General features: G+C 34.7%; 2 protein-coding genes across 2 annotated transcripts in view; both read left to right on the forward strand.

Moving 5' to 3' along the window:
* The first annotated feature begins 251 nt into the window (after nucleotides 1-251).
* Nucleotides 252-2,407, forward strand: LOC132546567 (L-rhamnose-binding lectin CSL3-like). Its single transcript, XM_060210285.1, has 4 exons — nucleotides 252-297; nucleotides 664-978; nucleotides 1,398-1,679; nucleotides 2,103-2,407. The coding sequence occupies exons 1-4, from the start codon at nucleotides 252-254 to the stop codon at nucleotides 2,405-2,407; spliced, it is 948 nt and encodes a 315-aa protein (XP_060066268.1).
* Nucleotides 2,408-3,714: 1,307 nt separating this feature from the next.
* LOC132546568 (glycine receptor subunit alpha-2-like) overlaps nucleotides 3,715-16,813 on the forward strand; it is a 36,209-nt gene continuing 23,110 nt past the window's right edge. The window contains exons 1-4 of the mRNA XM_060210286.1: nucleotides 3,715-3,842; nucleotides 5,556-5,626; nucleotides 5,877-6,167; nucleotides 7,371-7,652. Coding sequence (XP_060066269.1) covers nucleotides 3,715-3,842; nucleotides 5,556-5,626; nucleotides 5,877-6,167; nucleotides 7,371-7,652 — 772 coding nt within the window. The remainder of the gene's footprint in view (nucleotides 3,843-5,555; nucleotides 5,627-5,876; nucleotides 6,168-7,370; nucleotides 7,653-16,813) is intronic.

The raw sequence follows: 16,813 nt of genomic DNA on the forward strand, positions 1-16,813 counted from the left end.
ATCTAGGAAAACCTCAGTCATTAATATAGTCTATCCCTTGTCTATCAATTATACAAAAACACTATTTAATCGACGCAATATTTTTATTTAAATTTCCCTCGTGACGTCATCACATGGATCAAATATTTAGTCGCGTAAGCGTCCCTCTTTACCTGTCTCCGGTTTCCGTGTTCACGGTTGAGTGACTTTCGTATTATGTATAAAAAGACTAGGTGTTGTCTTTACTGAGATATCAGACATCAGACATCACCATGAGCATCTTCACCACTCTCCTGACTCTCGCTGTTGTGATAGCAGGTAAGTCTTGTATGCCTTCGCTAGAAATGTTTTATACCAGAACAAATCTATAGTAAAAGTACTGCTAATGGGTAATTATATCTGTCGATTCTTGTTGATCGCTAATGGATTTGGCATTCATTATAAATAAATTATGATGATGGATAATTTGAATAAAGAACATAAAATGTTTCCACTTCTTGATTCTAAAATGTTAAATTAATTTTAACTTTTGTAGATATGTATTGGAACAAAACTTGATCTTTTGATGGTTTTTGAAGTATCATAAAAGTCCGACAGATAATTATATATAATATATCTGTTTAACATAGAATTGTCGGGGAAATGACAGCTCATGAATATATTTCTATTCAATCTTTGTTGTAGCTGTTCAATGTGTTCCGTCCACGAGGAAAAAGACTACCTGTGAAAACAAGACAGCTTACTTAAAATGCCGGAAAGGGTACACAATATCTATTATAACAGCCAGGTATGGTCGCACTGACCATGCTACATGTCCCAGTAAGAAAATTCGGACAACCTATTGCTCATCACGAGAATCTTTTGGCATTGTAAAGCGTTCTTGTAACGGTCGGAAATTCTGTAAGGTGCGAGTGACGAACAAAGTGTTCGGGGATCCATGTAGAGGGACATACAAATACCTTAGCGTCAGATACATGTGCAAGAAAATCGCTTCGACAGGTAAGTCTAATATTTACTTATAGATGTAAGATGAAAATAGATATCTAAACATAGCACGTGATTAAAGCGCGTATAAGTTAACAACCATGAAGATGGTTTTATAACATGTGTGATAATAATTCATAACATTAAAAAATAATTGTACCGCGAAAATATAGCACTCTCCTTTTTAACCTTATGAGTCAATACCATAGCAGAAAACATTTCAGTTTTTATCATATAATTGGAATGATATCAAATAAATTAGCAAATTATCAAATTATATATATATATATATTGTATATTTCACTAATTTGATAAACCATGAAACGTTCATTATTGCATTCATATAGTTGAATCGCCACCCTATAGTCCAGCATTTTAAGTTGTTCTTTCACACTCATCGACATTTAAAATTTTTTTTATAACCTGTGTTCTAGGTATAAGCAGAAGCATCACTTGTGAGAAAAAGAAGAGCACCTTGTCCTGTCGACGTGGTCAGGTACTGGATATCGTGTCAGCTAACTATGGCCGAACTGACCCTAACACGTGTTACAGCAGGTTAATTAAGACCACGCACTGTTCATCGTCGAAATCATTCTACAAGACCAAGACGCGTTGCCAAGGTAAACGGAGCTGTCGTTTATACTCGTCCAACAGTGTGTTTGGTGATCCCTGCCGCGGTACATACAAATACCTAGACGTCAAGTACAGATGTGTTGGTAAGTAAGATATACGACTTTAAATCGATCTTTTTACTGTGGTCTCAGTTGGGAAAACTTAAAAAGTTGTACGAATTCAAATGCGAGAATCACGTATTAAGTAATAAGTGAAAATTTGCTTTAAAAAAAGGATAATTTCTCGTCAAATTTCTGCGAATTACGGACAATACTTTTTCTGTGTTTACGCTATATTTGAACGATGTGTAAACCTCGCTTTAGTTGTGCACCATGTCCATATCCAAGGATGTAGAACAGATCATTTATTACAAAAATAATCCATCGTTCTTGTTCGATTACAACTGTAAGAAATTGGTCCGTAAAGCATTCTAAACAGCTAATTAGAGGTCATATCAACACAGGCTTCGTTTTTTTTGTAGTGACGTCACATTCTTATATTTACAATTTATGTTTCATGTATTTCAGCCTATCAGAAGCCCAAGACGTTCACAAAGACAATTTGTGAATCAGAGAAAGTGACAATGATATGTCCGTCCAGCATGCAGCTGAATATACTTTATGCCTCCTACGGACGAACAGACGGACATACTTGTAGCAGGTATGGGATGATGAGGGACACAAGCTGCAGCGCACCCGGATGTGTCGAGCGAGTCAGGAAATACTGCCACGGTCATCATTCCTGTACTATCAAGGCCTCTAACTCGTTGTTCGGTGATCCGTGTCGAGGCACGTATAAATATCTAAAGCTGAAGTACCAGTGTGTGTACTAACTTTCCAACCGTTCCCTCCAAGCTCTCGTGTTCTCATTTCAATGTGATTCCCTACTACTTGTATTATATTTGCCCAGTGATAATGAAATCCCTTAGGTGACATTATAACTTTATGTTGATATTTGATAATAAAAAATGCTTATCAAACATCGTTCTTATTTTATAAAGGAAAACTTAGTTATTAGTGAAAATGAACACAAGCACTTGTTTATATTATAAGACAGTCAAATGTCTTCAAATTATTGTAAGGCATTAGACGTATTAGTACCCACTAAACTGATGTCAAAGTCAGGGTACTACTGTTATCATAGGGCCATATAAGGTTTAATTTCATCACGAAGCCGATCACGGTCACTGACACGTTCTTATCATCATGTATATTGAGTAAGCTCCCCTGATATATATACACAATGAAGAGGAACACGGTAACTGACACGTTCTTATTATCATGTATATTTGAATTAACTCCCCTGATATATATACACAATGAAGAGGAACACGGTCACTGACACGTTCTTATTATCATGTATATTTGAGTTAACTCCCCTGATATATATACACAATGAAGAGGAACAGGGTCACTGACACGTTCTTATTATCATGTATATTTGAGTTAACTCCCTTGATATATATATACACAATGAAGAGGATCGCGGTCGCTGAAACGTTCTTATTATCATTTATATTTGAGTTAACTCCCCTGATATATATACACAATGAAGAGAAACATGGTCACTGACACGTTCTTATTATCATGTATATTTGAGTTAACTCCCCTGATATATATACACAATGAAGAGGATCGCGGTCACTGAAACGTTCTTATTATCATGTATATTTGAGTTAACTCCCCTGATATATATACACAATGAAGAGAAACAGGGTCACTGACACGTTCTTATTATCATGTATATTAGAGTTAACTCCCCTGATATATATACACAATGAAGAGGATCACGGTCATTGAGACGTTCTAATTATCATGTATATTTAAGTTAACTCCCCTGATATATATACACAATGAAGAGGATCACGGTTATTGACACGTTCTAATTATCATGTATCTTTGAGCAAGCTGTTTGATTGGATAGTTTTTCACACAAAGGATAGGACGACATGTATAAAAAAAGACGGAATGACATACCACAAAAATGATGATATGTCACACAAATACACTTACATCATTTATTAATCAGTTTTTCACATAAAGGGTCCTGGCACCATATCAGTTACCTCCCTTGAACCTGATGGGATATAGCCTAGTGTTATGAGCCCAGTAGTGCAAAAGGGCATGGTGTTAAAAAGCAATGGCCAACAACCCGTGGCGAACACGACTTGGAACTATGGCTGACCGGAAGCTGATGGGTACCATAGTTTGGTCATTCACGTGTCCAGGAGTCAGCGAGGGTCGGAAGTTCTACCACTTGGGCCTAAGGTTCGACTTATTGTCTTACCCTGGGTCATTGTTGATGTATGCAGTCCAGCTAACCTACGTTCTGGAGTTGGACTGACCGCTTTGAAGTATATACCATCAGACTGATATCATTAATAATACATGGTTATATGTTATTTCATAATGTAAGTTTAGCCCCATAGGAGTATGATAAACATGAGTTAGAAGTATGTGATGATACGAAGACCCCAACAAGGGAAAAAGGGAAATAAGAAAAAGAAACATCCAAAGCGCAACCTATTATTATACAGCATGGCATAAACAAAAGTACCTATGTGTAAGTATAGAACATGTCTATACGTGATATCCTAAGACATTATTAACATACTTCCCTGGAAATTCACAAATTAGCATCCTTACAGATATGCTCGCCCTGAATTGGGTACACATGAATCCTGGATAACTGTTGGCAGACTAGCACATCACTACACAAATAGAAGTGGATTGATGTTAAGGCCGTATCAATCCACTTTACTTATATTAACACTGCATATCGAAGTGGATTGATGTTAAGGCCGTATCAATCCACCTTATATATCTTAGCACTGCATATGGAAGTGGATTTATGTTAAGGCCGTATCAATCCACCTTATATATCTTAGCACTGCATATCGAAGTGGATTGATGTTAAGGCCGTATCAATCCACCTTATATATCTTAGCACTGCATATGGAAGTGGATTTATGTTAAGGCCGTATCAATCCACCTTATATATCTTAGCACTGCATACCGAAGTGGATTGATGTTAAGGCCGTGTCAATCCACCTTGTTCTCGGCAAACAAAATCAGAAGAAACGAACACTTTTAAATACGGCGGATTGGATTGTCAGTCTATATTTTAAGCCTGAGGTTCCGGGGACGGATGACAAACTACAACACTTCAAATAATTTGACGTTTACTTCATATCTACTTCTTTCTTGTAACCTCCGGCGGCATACCTTCAGAATAGGTAATCTTCCAGCGTTATTTTTTAAGAACAAAACAAACTTATTTCATAAGATTAAAGATAAAAAAACCACATGGAGCAACACTGGTTTCCTATTGTAGATGTGGCGATTGTTAACGATAATGCAAACTTTTGATATTTTCCCGGGGAAAAATGTGTTTATTTTTTGTCGCCATTTCCTTGTAAAAACGTCGATAAATCCGTGTTTTAGATCCAAAAGATTTGTCGGTAATTAGATTGACCACCTACGGGCATTACTTACAAAAGAAGTTCCATTTAATTTTTAAAAGATTGGTGATCAGTGCGAGATATCACTCTATACTAGCTCTTGGCGCATTCACAGATGTTGGTGCGTTTGATGTATTGCCATTTTGCCCAAATAAAAACCTGTTTAGCTTACAGCTCTATATTAGCCAGACCATAAGACCTAACGATACAAAAAAAGCCCTTTGTTATCGTGCCACGTGTCTATAGTTCCACGTCATCTGTCTGAATTTACATTAACGATTGAATGTTCTGTTTATAAGCATTACAAAATGCGTATCTGAAATCACAACGAAAGTCTGTATAACAATGAAAACCTGTGTTGCTTTGTTGACTCTCGCTGTTTTGGTAACAGGTAAGTCTGTTGTTTTATACTCGGATAGTAGTAAGGTACTAAACTAATGAATGCTCGTTAGTTTATCTTTTGGTTACGTTGGTGTTTTCTTTTATTTGAGTATTCGGGAACGTGATATTTCTTACTTAGAACGACTAAGACTTCCATGGCGCAAGTCATCGATGATGAAGCAGAAGACGCTTACTCTTCTGGAACCCCTGGTTTGATTCTCCTTGTATTTTTACATGAGGCTTTATGTACATATTTCTTTGTCTGTTATTCGCCCAAGTCTTATGTACTTCAGTTTGAATTATGATTCTGTTGACATGCTGGTATTTTCTTTGTTGTTGTTTTTTTTAAATACAGAACAGAAGAAATATTTAAGTATAGTAAAGGTATTACTGTGTCTAGTAAGGATATATTTAAGGAATAAATGATAGAGTGTAGTTAGGATATTAATTATAATTGTAGTGGTTCTTTCCGAATTGGAGATATGTATAAGCGAAGACAACCTCGACGCTCTAGATTGCCAGGAAGGGTTCACAATCTCAATCACTAATGCCAGATATGGCTCGTCTAATGGTTCTATGTGTCCATGGATATCCAGCTGCTTTGAAGATACGTCTCAGATTGTGCGACAAAGTTGTGACGGTCTGACATCCTGCAATGTGCTCCCGAACAATATAGCGTTTGGGGATCCTTGTCCAGGAACGCTTAAGTATCTTGGTATCAGATACTTATGCAAGAAAACAAAACAGAATGGTAAAGTACCAGTAATATAAAGTATATCCAACTTATTCATTATGAAATAATGTTTCAGTAGCTTGGTTAATGACTTTAAAATGACAGTAACATTTTGAACTGTTTTACCATAAATGGCTTAATAAAAGGAATAAGAATGGTTAAACTCATCAATTTGCTTAAAACAATTATTGGTTGAAAGTGTCTCAGGTGGTGTACGGTACTTTTATTTTGTTTTTATTTCTTCTTTCAGATGAGATTTGATTACATTTATTGCTGTTTAAATTCTGTAAATCCTACAAAACCTGTCAACATATGTTATCGTTCGTGTTAGAGACAGGCTTAAAACCGATATACAAGACCAAACACATGTTATCATGTGTTATCATTAGTGTTAGAGACAGGATTGAAACCGATATACAAGACCAAAAACATGTTATCATGTGTTATCATTAGTGTTAGAGACAGGATTGAAACCGATATACAAGACCAAAAACATGTTATCATGTGTTATCATTAGTGTTAGAGACAGGATTGAAACCGATATACAAGACCAAAAATATGTTATCATGTGTTATCGTTCGTGTAAGAGACAGGATTGAAACCGATATACAAGACCAAAAATATGTTATCATGTGTTATGGTTAGTGTTAGAATCACGGTGAAAACCGATTCACCACCTCCTTCCATATACAGAATTTATTCATTGTTTTAACTGTGTGAATATCTAGGGGTGGGAATTGCGCTGATTCACTATTCATATTTTATCATCTCATCAACGACGTAAACCATGACGATAACTTGTATGTAATAAGTTCATTTTGAATGAACAATAACAATAATTCTCCTGCTTGTTGAGGCAATACAGGCACTCGAGAAACCTTATGTTTGCCAACTTGATAATCCTCGCTTCGGTTTCAGATCCCACCAAGGAGAATTAGTAAGATAAAGGTAGTTTCTTTCTTAACATTTGATATCAGCAAACCCTGGAATCTGTTTTGTTGTTAGGTATGAATAGCCCAAACAGCATGTGCTATACAGTCTTACGTGGAACACATTTCTTGGTAATTCAATCTGTTTTTTCCGAGGCTTTAGATATATAGATATTCTAATCTTATCATCAAAGACGCTTTTTTACATGAAAATTTAACGTGACATCAACAACGTCAAGATCAATAAATAATTGACATCTGTTTTGTGATTTATGGACACTATTTGTTCCAGGTGTAAGGAGAAGCGTCACGTGTGAAAGTGAAACGAGCACCTTGTCATGCCCAATTGGCGAACGTCTTGTCATCGTTTCCGCTAACTTTGGCCGAACTGATTCTCTCACATGCTTTCCCATTTCTATGCATACAACAGATTGTGTGTCCCTTACAGCTGTCGACAAAATCAAGGATCTTTGTCAGGGTAAACAAACCTGTCTTTTAGATGCGTCAAACAGTGTGTTTGGTGATCCATGCCCAGGCGTAACCAAATACATAGACGTTAACTACATATGTGCTGGTAAGTAAATTAAGTAACCGTAAATTTTTAGGACGTTACTGTAAAATTATATATTTTCATGAGTTTAGATTTTGGGCTTTTTTTCTATTTGTGGACACATTGATTTTGCGAATTTATATAGCCATGTGAAACTATGAATTCTTTGAGTATTCATGGAATTAATTGAAACCAAGCCCTCGCGTATATGAATGATTTTACATTATTGTGTCTTGTTGGTATATATTGAAGATAAAATTTGAGAAAAGAAGATAAGGGAAGGCTGAAATTAGCAAATACATTGATAAGATATGTGATATATGATATCACCGCCTCATTTTCACAATATGCATCATATACTTTTCAGCCCGTCCAACGGTGATAAATTTGTCTCCGCAGTCCTATAGATAAAAAGTGTCGTTCTCCGTGTGATTACCTATGATTTGTTAACGCATCCAGTGTGTTAATGTAGTGCTTCAGGTTCAAGTCAGAGGAAATCAAACAATTATTGTTAAGAGTGCCATCAACTCTGAATAAAGTAATTCCACACCAACTTTGTCTACATTGTTCTATGTGTTATTTGTGGTAGCAATTCATTCAAAAGATTTAATTGTCATGTTTTTCTGAATAAAGGAATTGCCAACAAGCATTGCCTATAAAATTCCCCTCCATTGTACTATTATCGCCAAATAACGAACGACTACAGTAAAATACCAAATACTCCCATTATTAGTAGTAATTATACTCAATGACTGGGACAAGAATCGGTCCGAAAGTCAACTTGCATGGAATGCAAGAAAAGGCAATTGGACATACATATTTATCCTCCTTTGCTGAATCCATACAGATACCAACCTGAAACAACAATGTATGAACGGGATGCGATCGCTCAGGTCAGAAAGAGAAATAAATAGGAGTTGTCTGTTGTTAGCGAAAAGAAGACAATGAAGAAAGAAGTGAGACCATTCTTCAACTGGATGACTGCAGGTACACACAGGGCTATTTATTCAGTGGGAATTAAATAAATCATTTATCCTGTCGACCAATATGATAATGCCCTAACTCACATGCTTCTTAAATAACATATTTGTCTATTGTAAACTATATATATTCCTGGCATATTAATTTGTCAAAAACATGTAATACAATATATAACGAACTTCCCTCATGCCCGACCCCTCCCACACTGTCCAATGTACGTACCTGTATCCTCAGTCTGTGCTTGTCAGTAGTTACCAATTTGGTCATTTCCAATACCAGATATGACCGGCCTGACTGTAAGTGCGTTAAGTACATACCTTGCTTTTCTTGTTTTCTGTTGAGGATTACTTATATTATATGTACATACACTCTACTTATTGAGTTATGCAAATAGTCTGACACACGTCAGTGTAAAACACGTGCTCTGTCCCAATCTTATATCGCATCTATCTGCACATTTCCCAACCAATGGACAATATTTCTAGTGAATTCAACCCCTCTTTAATTAACCGTTTGAACCGCTCGTAGCCTATCTTATGGTAAGCACCCACAACACCCGGTTAGATTCTCAGCCACCTGGATGTTTTGATAGAACATATTCCTCCATTTATACGTTATGATTATTTTATACCATGACCAGATTTCCCAACATGGACCTGGGATGCTACATATCTTGATATTTTTTCATCCTATGTTGTTCTATTTTCATTTGTTCTTGTGTTTACTATGTTTATTATGCCACCCATGTTTTCAGAATATAAACAGATATACATGTCCATCACCTGTTAGATATTTACAAACGCATTACCATCTTTACAATTGGTATCTCCATGTCATTCGATGCTCTACGTTGATAATATATCATTTTAGTGCATTTCTGTTTTTTGACAATGGTTAAGTGTATTGAGCCTTCCTGTACCAGGGGAGCATTGAGTGACTTGGTAAATCATTCCGGTATTATTCATGATTCTCTGATATTATGTTCATGAAACATTGAGTATTTATTGCTGATATATATTCTATTAATATTATGTGGAGATATTCACCCTAACCCTGGTCCTGAAAATGATACTAGCTCTATCTTTCAAAATATTTCTATTTGTCACATAAATGTGTGTTCATTAAGAAACAAGATCCATCTTCTTGATACATGACTATGATATTTTATGTGTTGGTGAAACTCTCTCAATAATTCTATTCCTGACAATGATGTATCACTTTAAAACTATGGTAATCTCTTCAGAAAAGACAGAAACAACTGTGGTGGTGGTGGTGTTCTTATCTGCTCTAAAAATAATCTTATTATCAAGCGAAGAACTGACCTTGAGTCTGAAGAATTAGAATAACTTTGGTTTGAGGCATCCACTCATAATAAGCCTATTTTAATTGATTGTATCTACAGACCTTCAAATTCTCTTGTTAATTACTGGCAAAAACTTGAAAATAATTTAAATGATGTGTTTGATTTACAAAGTAAAGTAATTCTGGTTGGAAATATTAATCAAGATATGCTAAATCTTAGTCCAAACTCTCATTTTTATAGACTCTTATTAAAATACGGACTACAAAATACTGTTACTGAACCAACCAGGATTACTCCTCAATCTTCAACTTCACTTGATATTCTTGTTACTAATAATGTTAACTTTGTTACTAATACATCTGTGCTACCCCCATCTTGTAGTGACCACTCCCCAATTACTGCTAACTTAAACTTCAAGTCTTTTAAGAAACTTGCTTATAAAAAACCCTTTTATATTTCCAAAATACTAATTTTGATGCAGCAAATGAATTTCTTAGTTCTATTGACTGGAATTTTCAATTAGTAGGTGATATTGATGAAATGAATTATATTCTATCTAACAAAATCATCAACAAAATACAAATATTTGTATAACTATCTTTCAAGATACAATATTATCTCTAGAAACCAATCAGGTTTCTTACCAAAAGATTCTACTGTTAATCAACTTTTAATTAAATATGATGAAATTATTAAACATTTGGATAAAGGTAAAGAAGCAATAATGATATTTTGTGATATTAGCAAAGCATTTGATAGAGTTTGGCATGATGGATTAATTTACAAATTTGAAAAATATGGTATTGGTAATAACATGTTATTTATCTGACAGGAAACAGAGAGTGGTCCTAGATAGGTACATGTCCAACTGGAAAACATTACAGGCTGGGGCCCACAAGGTTCAGTTCTTGGTCCTTATCTGTTCTTGCTATATATTAATGATATTGGTGATGATTTACTATCTAATGTGAAATTATTTGCTGATGACACGTCTTTATATGGCCTAATTGAGGGTGACAGGCAAGATGCGGCTGATATACTAAATAATGATCTCCGAAAAAATTTCTAGATGGGCCAATAGGTGGGGTATTATTTTTAATCCGGATACGACTGAATACCTACTTTTTTCTAGGCGAATAGATTCTGAAATGCTGCATCCAAATCTGTATTTTAATAACTCAGTTATTAAAAATGTTACCTGTCATAAGCACCTGGGTCTATTTTTTAACAGTCATGCTAATTGGTCCAACCACATAAGCTTTATGTATGAGAAAGCTTATAAACGAATAAATATTCTTAGAATGTTAAAGTACAAAATTGACAGAAAGTCACTTGAATTAATCAACATTACATTTATTCGTCCTATTTTAGAATATGCTGATATTGTTTGGTCTAACTGCACAGAAAGGGAATGCAACATCTTAGAATCAGTTCAATTAGAGGCAATACCCATTATTACTGGTCTGAAACGGGGCACCAGTCATGCTATCCTTTATAATGAGTCTAGATTAATACCATTAGCTAAACGAAGACACCTACATCAAAATATCCATTTTTAAAAATATTTTAAATAACAGATGCCCTCCTCATGTAACTGATTCTATCCAGCCTTTTATCAACAATAATACTGCTCATTATCCTCTTCGACACAATAGGTTGTTTGATGTGCCCCTTGCAAGAACTCGTCAATATTCTTTCCAAAACTCATGACTGAATGGAACGACCCATTCTGTCTGTTTCCCTCATTGACATCCATTTATGCAATAATAAAAAACATTTTTGTCACAGCCTGTTATCAATCCTCTTTTACAATGCACTGATACTTTTAAATATTACGGTAACAGAAAGGCAAACATAATCTTGTGTCAACTAAGAAACTCTGCAAGTAATCTAAATTTTGACTTATTTAATTCCCACCTTAATGACAACCCTACCTGTACTTGTGGCCACCCAGTTGAAGATCCTACTCACTTCTTTTTCCATTGTCCCTTTTTTACTATCCAAAGACAACTCCTCCTTAATTCTCTTTCTACTCTTAGTGATTCTATACCTCTTACCACTGATACATTTCTTAAAGGATCTCATACACTTGATGCAAATATAAATAAATCTATTCTTGATTTGGTTCAGAGATTCATAACTGATACCGGTCGCCTGTTTTAGCCTTAGTATTCTTATATATACATTTTTTTTCTATTTTAAATTTGAATTTGTTATCTTAAGCTTGGTCCGCCTGTCAATTTTTACGGACTCTGCTCAGGATTGTGGGTATATGGACTGTTTGAACCTGCAGCCTGTGCCGTGATAAATTGACAAACTTTGACTCCATCTTGTTATATATAATTATATTACCTATCTAATCTTACTATTCTTTAACACTATAATTTAAATGATGGTAATGCTTGCCTAACATTTCTGTTAGATAATTATTCAACTGAATCTATATTCTAAATTCTTTTCCTGGAATGCTATTATTATTATTTAATATCTTAAATTTTGATTGATGTGTCTGTGTACTTGTTTAAGTTGTATGGAGAGGGCTTTCATAGGCTCTGCCTGTTGCCCAATTACATGGGTCACCAACATCAAGAAAAATTAAATATTCTGAAATGAAATGAAAATAAATCCGCGTTCAAATTAGTAACAGAATTTCTTCACTGACATTTTCCCTGTCTCCATTAACTAAAAAACGAAATTTACTTCTGTTTGGCATCTGCAGCAGTTAAAAATAAGACATCTTTTTGTTGCGCTAATGGAAAGATTGTGGAAAACAGACAATATATGTAATGTCATTCAGAAATAATTTTTTGGAAAAACTAGTAATGTATATTTGAGGTCTTGCTAACGTTAACTAGTCTATAATGAGGAAGAGGGTTTTGAATAGAATGTTTTGATTGTTGTAAGGTTGAATTGAATCATACATATTGTTAACAATCTTCAAAAACTAGAATTTTTGTTGAAGGTGACAAGTGGAAGTAAACCAGATTCTCTGTATAAGATATGAATTGTTCCCTGTCTCAATGAATGTATTATACATTCTTTCAAGCGAATTTCGGTCATTTTCTTAAAGTGTAGCATTCTAAGTACAGTATATCAATTCTTTGTAAGTTTTTTCATAAATATGACTTACAGAATTTGACTAGTTGGCTGTTGAAAAGAAATAGGATATCCTACGGAGATGAAAAAAATCTGAAATAGCACAGGTCAGAGAAACGGGTCACACGGCACCCTTACATCTAAAAGAACAATTGATTCAGCGTAGCAATGACTCATTGCATTTTTTTACAATGAATTACTTTTATGCATTCGGTCAATCGGGATGGGAATTTACAGCCACAGAATGGAAGACGAGGTGTTGATGAGAAAGTAGGATTGAGTGGGGATGTGGATGGTTGTCTCTCAAAATCTGTTTCGTACGGTTCTGTAATGCTTCCTATGGTCGATGAAGAGGCCTGGAACCTCCTATGTAAACTATGATGTCTGTATATACGTATCTTGTTGACATAAAGTCACACTTGAAGAGTTTTCCATTTGTATGTTAATTTTTTACATTCTAATTTGCAAAAAAGGTATTCATATGTATGACTATTTTTGTAATATTATCTTTCTTTCAAAAACGGATAACCAGACGTCCTGCGGACCTACTGCAGGCTACACATTATTGTATGAGATAACCATGTAGTTATGTATTAAAATAGAAAAATGAAACGCGAGTAAGATCATGAAAAATAGGCACCTGAAGCACTTTTGATACATTTGTATTGATAAAGTGGTGTTGGCTCATCTTAACGAAGTCGATCATTTACCTTCAGGGAAACCGGTCACCGGAGTAATCCTCTGAGTATCCTTTGTTGTTTCTTTACATAAAACAACGTAGTAGGTCCCGAACAAACATACATGCAAACTCCTGTCAGTTTTATACAGGTGTCAGTCTTGCATTCCCCCCTAGTAACTCTGAAACATATTATATGCCGTAACAGTGACATAAGTTTGCGTTTCATGGCGGATGACCCCTTCTTTTAGAGCGAATACTACCATGTGAGATGTTTCATACCAATATCAATGATTGAGTGTTGAAGTAAACATCATAAGATGCTTCACTAATGACTTATGGGGAAGTCATTGCGATCTCAGTTAGAAACAGTCTCTTAATGTGATATGAAGCAGGACGTGTGTGATCCTCGTTAGTTTGCCTGTTGATGCCATTGTTTTATACCTTATTCTCATTTGAGAAGGTGACATCACTTACTCATTTACATGTTGGGTGCATCGATGAAGCAGATGTTTGCTCTTCCGGAACACTTGATCTTTTTATCCTTGTTTTTTAACAATACTATATGTATTAGGGACCGTTTTAGGAATATAGAGCATATTTCACTCTGAAAACTAAGACTAATTATAACTGAAATTATCTTTTTGTCTACATTTTACCATTATATATATTATACTGTGGCAGTGTAAACACAACGATTAGGACTAGTCGCACCTGTACCATCTTTAATGAAGGTACCTTTCTGTAAAAACACTCGCCTCGGTATGTTCGTTAGGCTATCGTGTATTACCAGATCCGTGACCTACATTAAAATCTCAGTTTTTTGTCGGGAGAGTTTCCTTATGGATGGTAATGTTACCATGGTTCATAATGAATACATGTTACATATTCGGAAATTGTAGAACGATATCAATTCTATGTATTTCATCAACGATTTTTGAAGGTCATTAACAGTGTAAGCCCTTTTGACTCCTAAATAAGATTTTAGGGGAAAAGTCAGTTTTAGTTTTAAACGTATTTTATTGCTATGGCAATGGACGGGACGTTAGTTGTACAACGTTTATATCACACTTTGTCAGCGCATGGGTCGTGTCATACATAAAAAATCATAAAAAAGTTAATTAATATTTCATCTTAACAGAAATGTTAAAAAATGCTTAATATCACACAATGTCAGCGCATGGGTCGTCTCTAATAAATACATAAAAAAGTTAATTAATATTCCATCTTAACATAAATGTAAAAAAATGCTTAAAAATGTCTTTTATATATTCTGTTTAACCGCATAATAGCATTACTTAAGATTGTATCCGCGTTATTGACATTCCACTGAAAAAGCAATAGTTTAACAAAGATTTTATTGCACTTTAATATCACATTACCCTATACCCCCAGATATACAGTTCATGACAGTCTTTTATTACATTACCTTTCAAAGTTATCAACAAATACATAATGTCCATTAACTGCATAATTAGCGTAATGTCTAAGTATTCTTTATTTGTGAATTATTCACTTCAGGCAGGATAAAGTTTTTGGCTTAGTTACATCGCTATCGGGAATTTTACATTTCTGATAGCAACATCCCTGCACCCCCAACCTATGGTGTTTATATGAGAGACAAACTCGTACCACAGTAATGCAATCAGGCTTTTCGGCAGCTTAAGGTTGTTGTTACTTAAGGCTCGTTATACGTTTGTTGATATATTCTGTATTCGAAATAGAAAAATCAGAATAAAACAAAAAAGATGAAACATGGGGAAAAAAAAAAATATAAAGACTAAAAAGTACAATGGGACTTAGACCAGGCGTTGCGGAAGGGAATGTGTATTCTGCTTTATCGAGGACACCTGTCAGGTACAATCTAAGTAAGTGGTGTTAGGATCCCAAAGGAAGCTTACAATTTCTGATACTCGTTGACATGCTTACCTGTTCACAAAGTTTTACCATTATTCCTATTTTGAGAACATTAAATTTACCTACATTTACTTTATATTAACATGACTCTTTAATAAAGACGATTACTCCTTTTCATAAGTCTGTTTAAATCTTTCCTTTGGTCACATACGTTTTGATTCTGATATAGTCTGTTACATGTTTATGGAGCAGTAACAGAAAAGGATTATCATTTCCGTATCATCTTTTAAAGGGTAATAATAGTAACGTAAAATATATGACATTTTGATAACAAATTGCAAAAATAAAAAAACATTGATAAATGTAAAAAACATAACTTTCATAAAGAAATTAGATGGATTACATTTATACCTGATGAAAAAATGCACCATATGGTTATTTTTTTCTGGTTAGAGATATGAGAACCCTTGAGGAAAACAATGTTTTTTTTTGTGAATTGAGGTTAGAGATATGGTAACCCAGAAGAGAAGTAATGGTTATTTTTTGTGAATTGTAGTCAGAGATATGTTAACCCAGAAGCACTGAAGTGGAATTAAAAAAAAAAAACCGCAAAAATTAGATTGTTCAGGGAAAATTTTGATATAAATAACTGTTGAAAACAGTAAAGATGTACGTATAATGCGATATTTAAAACACATCAAGTGCATTAGATTTATGGTAAAAATGAAGTAGTTGAGAAAGTATAAAATTTACAATTGATTCTTGAAAGATCTGGTACCCATCCGATAAATATTCAGACGATTCTCTTGAGGTTATAAGGATTAGTCGTCTGATATTAATCTATTGATATAAATTACGTACCAGAAATGACTGGATTACGGTTACACGCCTTGAGTTTCGCGAATACACCACTGTAACTAGGACACTGGTTTATTGAGGGATGCAATTGGACGACTAGGGTTTACTGGGGACATGTAACTGCACAAGGTATAGATTGCAGTTGATCACTTTTGTTGTAAATCGTCTCCAATCGACTTAAAATCTTCTTTCTACATGCTGTAATGTGACGAAATGTTATCGACAACATTGTGAGAATATCTAACATTATTCTCCTTTTGCAATGTCTTTTTCTTGCTCCCGCACCATAAATTTGTTATATCATCCAAATGTCATTCATTTGTTTTACCATGCAACGACTCCTGTATGTCAGATTTCAGTTTAAAATTTAATGTAAACATTTGGACGTTTGTTTCCATATAATTATGACACATG

This window comes from Ylistrum balloti, unplaced genomic scaffold, assembly GCF_031769215.1.
Source record: "Ylistrum balloti isolate Yb309-2 unplaced genomic scaffold, AGI_CSIRO_Ybal_v1 Utg369896, whole genome shotgun sequence".
Lineage (NCBI taxonomy): Eukaryota > Metazoa > Mollusca > Bivalvia > Pectinida > Pectinidae > Ylistrum > Ylistrum balloti.